The sequence below is a fragment of the Aquila chrysaetos genome, chromosome 4, assembly GCF_900496995.4.
Source record: "Aquila chrysaetos chrysaetos chromosome 4, bAquChr1.4, whole genome shotgun sequence".
Taxonomy (NCBI): domain Eukaryota; kingdom Metazoa; phylum Chordata; class Aves; order Accipitriformes; family Accipitridae; genus Aquila; species Aquila chrysaetos.
Genome location: NC_044007.1, coordinates 42,716,819 through 42,722,997, shown reverse-complemented (window position 1 = coordinate 42,722,997; position 6,179 = coordinate 42,716,819). Strand labels below are relative to the sequence as shown.

The 6,179-nt window shown below is 52.6% G+C and overlaps 1 protein-coding gene and 1 non-coding gene across 3 annotated transcripts; both read right to left on the bottom strand.

Moving 5' to 3' along the window:
- Positions 1–2,996: 2,996 nt before the first annotated feature.
- Positions 2,997–5,904, bottom strand: RPS20 (ribosomal protein S20). 2 transcript variants are annotated; one of them, XM_030012487.2, is made up of 4 exons: positions 5,766–5,904; positions 4,481–4,580; positions 3,649–3,722; positions 2,997–3,220 (listed from the first exon to the last, which is right to left on the bottom strand). In XM_030012487.2, the coding sequence occupies exons 1-4, from the start codon at positions 5,766–5,768 to the stop codon at positions 3,038–3,040; spliced, it is 360 nt and encodes a 119-aa protein (XP_029868347.1). In that variant the 5' UTR covers positions 5,769–5,904; the 3' UTR covers positions 2,997–3,037. The 2 variants fall into 2 exon arrangements, with proteins under 2 accessions (XP_029868347.1, XP_029868346.1); XM_030012486.1 differs by lacking the exons at positions 4,481–4,580; positions 5,766–5,904 and having other exon boundaries at positions 3,649–3,876.
- On the bottom strand, positions 3,802–3,866 carry LOC115340878. Its single transcript, XR_003923245.1, has one exon. It is a non-coding gene; the product is annotated as a small nucleolar RNA U54 (small nucleolar RNA).
- Positions 5,905–6,179: the final 275 nt, after the last annotated feature.

Sequence of the window (6,179 nt, the reverse complement as noted above, 5' to 3'; positions counted from 1 at the left end):
CGTATAAACAAGCACTTCCGAAGAAAGTCAGGTCCTCTAAAGAAGCTTGGGGGGCCGAAGGAATCTGAACAACTGACAGCTGGGTTACACCCAGAAACACGCGAGTGGAAGCACAGTAACGGCCTCTCTTGGGCATTGCGCTCATCCACCTGGGAGTGCTGGGCCACGGCCTGTGACCCCCACCCCCGAAAGGCTCAACCCTTCCCAGGGGCTCGGCCATCAGGCCCGGGCCCGCACTCCCCGCCCTCAGCCCCGAGGCCACCGTGCCCCCTGCCTCGACGAACCGCCGGCTCAGACGGGGCCCCGTTTACACACACACACACACAGGGAAGGGACGGCCTCGAGGCACCGGGCGCGCACCGCCGGCCGGCGGCCCACCGGCGAAAAGGGAGGCGGCAGCCCTCCCGGGCCCGGCGCCGAGCCCCGCGGCGGCCGCACCGGGGAGCGGGGCCGGGGCACGGCCCGAGGCTTCCACCCGCCCGGCGGGGGCGAGCGCGGCACCCACCGCCGCTACCTTGCCGCGCGCGGGAACCCGCGAAACACCCTCCCCCCCGCGCGGGCGGCCGAGGGAGCATTTGGGCGGGAGAAGGCGGGCGCTGATTGGCCGAAGGCGAGGAGAGCGGGGGGGGGGGGGGGGGGGGGGGGGAGCGGCGGTGAGGGTACAGGCGCGGCTCCCTCCGCCCGGCAGGGGGCGCCGCTGCACAGCGCAAGGCAGCCGCGCCGCCGCCGGCCCCCGGGCCGCCGCCGCCGCGGGGGAGGGGAGGGGGGGGCAGACGGGGGGGGGGCAGACGGGGGGGGGCGGGCGGGGAGCGTGTGCAGCGTGCGCTGGTGACGCAGGAGGTGTTGATCGCTTTTAATAAGGCACGGGGGAAGGAAGAGGTTGGAACGGCGGAGTAAGGCGGCAGCTCCGCGGGGGGGTGGTTGGGAGGGGGAGACGCGGATACCTAAGTATTTCCATCAAAACAGTTATATAAAGTCGTTACGGGTGTTATGTAACCGTTTCGACACTACGCGGTGTTGTCGTAAACTGAGCAGAAAACAAATAAACCACCACACGCTCAGGTTACACCAGGCCAGAAGTGTGACAGGTCGAGGGAACGGCGTACCCGGGTGGGGGGGGGGACCCCGCTGAGAGGCGGGAGCCGTCCCCCCGCCGAGGGAACGGCACGGCACGGCACGGCACGGCAGCCTGCGGCCCACCGCCGGCCAGCGAGCAAACGTTCCGATCTTCCGCTGCAGGGCGGGAAACCTCCACGCGTGAGCCCGTCCACGCAGAGAGCACGGAGGAGCGTTCCGCTTCCGCACAGCGCGAGACCCAGCCGCAAAGGTAAAGTTGCGCTTGTCCTTCAGAGCAAGTCGGGGGCAGGTGAAAAGGAAGCAGCACACTGAAAAGACCACAGAAAATGTGTTTTTTAAAGAGCCACAGCTGGTCGAAGAACATAGGTGGGACTTCAGGTCATTTAGGTATGTTTAAGAGGCCCTGTGTTAAGTCTGAGGTACGGCCAGCTGTAAGGCGATAAAAAGCTGTTTCATCGCGATAGGTTTTGACTAACAGGACAGCCCAAAGACAGAAATGACATTAAAGCTAGCCAGCCCTCCCTAGATCCCTCCAAGTGCTTTCAGTCATGAAGGCTATCGGGTTAAGCAGAGGGAAAACTACTTGGGTGAAAGGTACTAGCTAATCACACACACAAGTCAGTCAGCCTCAGCTAGTAACAGTTCTAGTCTGTTACCTGTTCATCCCCTTCTAACCTGCCTGCCGTCACAAAGCCAAGTTCTTACCATGCTTTTCAGAGCACCCCATAAAATACAAATAATTTTAAAACTAAGGCCAGAAGTATTTGTCAGGCAGCTAGCGTTTGTAACATATTAGCAGAAACTGACCTTTAGGAAGACACATTTTTTCTTCCCTGCTCACACAATTCTTGGAGATGTTTCCCAAGGAAGCAGGCTTGTCACGATCTGTGTGTGTAAATGCAACTAAGTTTCTCACCTCTCCCTTCTACCAAAGCTCTTGAGGCTGCTAACTAGAGGAATAGAATCCTTCTAAGGCTTTACATTTAATGAAATTAAGACAAGTGGGCAGGTGAGGGACTCTTGAATCCCTTGAGTAAGAAAGCTCAAGTTTTGGCAACTGCTTTAGGTCTTAGCAAATACAAATGGGACCTCAAGGTCCACACAGCCACGTTTCCTCACTTCTGCTTGTTTAATTAGAATTCAAGTTCTCTACTACGCTTGAAGCAGAAGCAGCAACCTGATCCTAAATGGATGAAACAGTGTTCTTTAGGTTTAAGCACTAATCATAGTTCCTTTAAGGATTAGTTTGCAGAAGAAAAAAAATGCACCACCAAACTTGAGAGGGCTAAGTAGCAACCATGAAAATGGCTGCTTTATTGCTTTACATGTGAAGCTTACCTTTAACATTACCTTTAATACTCAAATCTATGGAAATCTAAACCTAGAAAGACAACTAGAGAGTTCCACAGCTTAGTTTTGTGACTCTACATGCAAGTCTAAAGAAAGAGCTTGCTAAATTCAACGTATTCACCACAAATTATACAGTTTTATAACTAACATACTCAGGATCCACTGCCTATGAAAAGCATGGGAAAAAAAAAAAGCCAAGTACGCTAAGTGTTAAGTTCAGCCTTGCATAGCAAAGCCTAAGAATTGAAAACTTGGTAATTTACCTAAACATCAATTTTAATGCTACTGCTTGTCTGGGTATAGACTAAGATTTCGGCCAAAGTTAAATCCTTTATCGAAAATATATTTTTAATAATTTAAGTGCTGCAAGTCCATACAGTCACCAACCTCCACTGTAATTATGATGCCCAAGTTTCATCTTCCTGACGTTTACAACTGGCATATTCTTCCTTAAGTATCATACAATCCTCTCACACAGCATTTCGTTTATCATCTCTGTTGCCCTTCTTCATGGAAATCATCACAGGGCTACCCAAGACTCTTGGCACGCATATGAAAACAAACAGTGATGAAAATTTGTAAATCAACTTTATTCAACGATGACCATCATTTAGGCATCAGCAATAGTAACTTCGACTTCTACACCTGGTTCAATGCTGATGGAAGTGATCTGCTTCACAATCTCAGAAGGGCTGTGTAAGTCAATGAGCCGCTTATGGATACGCATTTGGAAACGATCCCAGGTCTTGGAACCTTCACCACAAGGCGTCTTCCTGGTAGTGATTCGCAGAGTCTGAAGAAAAATCATAAACACGGGGTATTTAGTTGATGCATACAGAAGACTAATCTACAATCAAATCAACCCACCTAAAAATGCTGTATGGTATCTACGTCATTGGAAAGTTACTTAAGTTATATTCTACTGATGTTAACAGTCCTTCCCCATATTTAATTTAATTAAAAAAAAAAAAAAAAAAGAAATTCCATGATTAAAATAAATTGAAGGACAAAAAAAACCCTTCCATGTTCAAGATGTTTTGCACTAAACCGTTGCCCCAAGTGTCAAAGCAACTTGTGAAGTCATTATCTGTTTACACGGGGTCAGCCTCAATTTAGTAGTACTGTTTTTCATCTCAACTTTTTTTTTTTTTATAAAGATGTTTTAAGTGCACATTTGTAGAAGAAACCAAACTTTTAAGACAGGAAAACAGTGTTAAGTACCTTGGTGGGCATGCGAACAGGTCCTTTCACCTTTAGGTTTTTTTCCTTAGCACCTCTGATCAAGTCAGCACAGACTGAAAAAAAACCCACAAAATAGCTCAGGTTGGTGAGTATTTTTTTGCTTGTTTTCTTAAATGAAGATTTCAAACAAGAAGTTGGCTCAGAATAGCGTATGAAGTGATCACTGCCATTCATTTTAAGGGTTATCCTCATAGCCAACAAGTGGAAGCGTTACGCCGCGGTGAGCAAAATCACGTTACAACAGTAGGCAAAAGCCATTACTACAAGTTTAAGCTGTATTTAAGCCATTATCAGCCGGAAGATCCTGCATCAAACAGTGACTCTACAACATTTACATTATATGATTAAAACACCGGCAAAGCCAGTTTCTAAACAAGATTAAATAATTTCTTAAAGAACGTTAAGCTTCTAAACTAAACTGATAACAAGAGTGACAAAATATCAATCACGAAAACAGTGCCTTTCAGTTCTTATACATTCAAATAGTGACAACTAACCCCCCCCCCCCCCCCCCCCCCAAGAACTAAAGGGAAGAAGCTGCACTCTCTTACGTTAGTCATTATGACGTGAAGTTTTCAGCATGGTGAAAAACCCCAAACACTAGCTTCCATTAAAATGAAATTAGAACCTATTTGTCAGTGTATGAAGCGCTTTGGGTTGACTTTGTTAGCCAAGTCACACACAAACAGGCAAACGCTAACGTCTTTAATGACAACTGGTTTCAATGCATTCTGTTTTGCGATGTTGTATCATATATATCATTCATTACTTAACAAGCTACCCCAGTTAAAAAAAAAAAAGCATCACTCACCCTTCTCAAGTGATTTTACATTGCGACTTGTCAAAGTAATTCTAATGCGATGAATTGCTACCTCTTGTTCCACAGGTGCTTTGCCAGTATCTTTAAACGCCTAAAATGTTGAAGTTACAAATATTAGACACTACAGTCAACACCAACTAACGCTATCCGCAGCCTCTTAAAAACAGACTTCTAGAGCGTAAAAAACAATTTGGCTATGGGACTATTTTATTCTACTGCCTAGATGACATACCCAAAGGGTACGGTGGCATGGAAGAAATGGTGGAAACAGAAAGGAAGGGCAAAGCCCTCCCGAACTGCTTTGTGGAAGGGCAATTTTTTAAGTGTCTGACTGCACCTCACGGTGGGAAGCTGCAAGAACATCCCTCCCTGGTGGCTTGCCTGCAGGTTTGCCAACAGGCCGTCTAGCCACCAATACTCCTTGTCCTCAAAAATAAATACATTTCAAATTCCACGCATCTTACAACTTAACCTCACTGCGAATTAAGTAACGAAGGCGTTGACAGAACAGCAACAACTTAAAACAGCGAGAACGAAAAGGGGCATCTGGCCAGAAAGACTAATTTGGCCACTCAGGAAACTGATGTGCAGGGCTTATGCAACGAAGCGCTTGCAAATAATTGGGCATTAACGTGGACCAAGTGAATTGGTTAAAGAAAATAAAAGGGAAAATCCGGAGGAAGAAAGGTCTTACGAAAACCGTGGATGAACCACGGTGTTTCTCACGCTGATGAGATGCTACCTGTCGCGTTGGCCCACGCGCATTCCTCCAATAAAAGCCCATTTTAAGGGCAAACGCACGAGGCCTCGCCAGCACCACTCACGCCGGGCTGAGGTGGCCTCTTCTCCGCCCGCGCTCCCCCGCGGCCGGCGGCGGCCCCGGCCCCGGCCCCGGCCCCACCAGGCGCCGCTCCCGAAGGGCAGCTCTGGCAGGAGGAAGCGGTACGGCCGCCGCGGCCTGCTGCGTCCGGGGCTCACGGACCGCGCTCTCCGCAGGCCGGCTTTCGCGGGGGGGGGACGACGACGGGACACACGACCCGGCGCACGGCCCCGGCCCGCGGCGCCCCTCTCCCGCGCCCCCGACTGTCAAGACGCTCCGGCAGCCGCCCCGGCAGCCGGGGATCCTTCGCGCACCCCCCGCCAGGACCGAGGGCCAGCACCGGCGGGGCGCACGCGGCCGCCCGGGCCCGCCGGCCACGCGGCGCTGCCGGCCGCCACAGGAGGCGGCGGCGGCCCCGCTCCCGCCTCTACCCCCCCCCCTCGCTCCCCGCCTCACCATGGCGGCGGCGGAGCCTTCCTGACCGACTTATTCCCGGGCGAGGGGCGGCGCGGGGCCCAGCGAACAGCGGTGAGCCAGGAGGCGGCGGCGGCGGCGGGCGGCGCGGGGAGAGGAGGGTGCGGCGGACGCGGGGCGCTTATATAGCGAGCGGCGCCGCCTCCATCCGGGCGCTGCGGGACCTTTCACCCGCCGAGCCGGGGCCCGGAAGCGCCGGGGAGGGGAAGCCGGGTCGGGTCGGGCCGGCCCGGCCTCCTGCGCGGCGGGCGCCCGGCCGTGGCGGGCCCGTAGGTGCCAGTGGCGGGGCTGAGGGCGAGTAACGGGGGGAGAGGGGGCCGCGAGCGGCTCCGGCCGGGCTTGGCGGCGGCGGTGAGGGGCAGGGGCGGCTGCCGCCGCGCACCCGGCAGGGCTGAG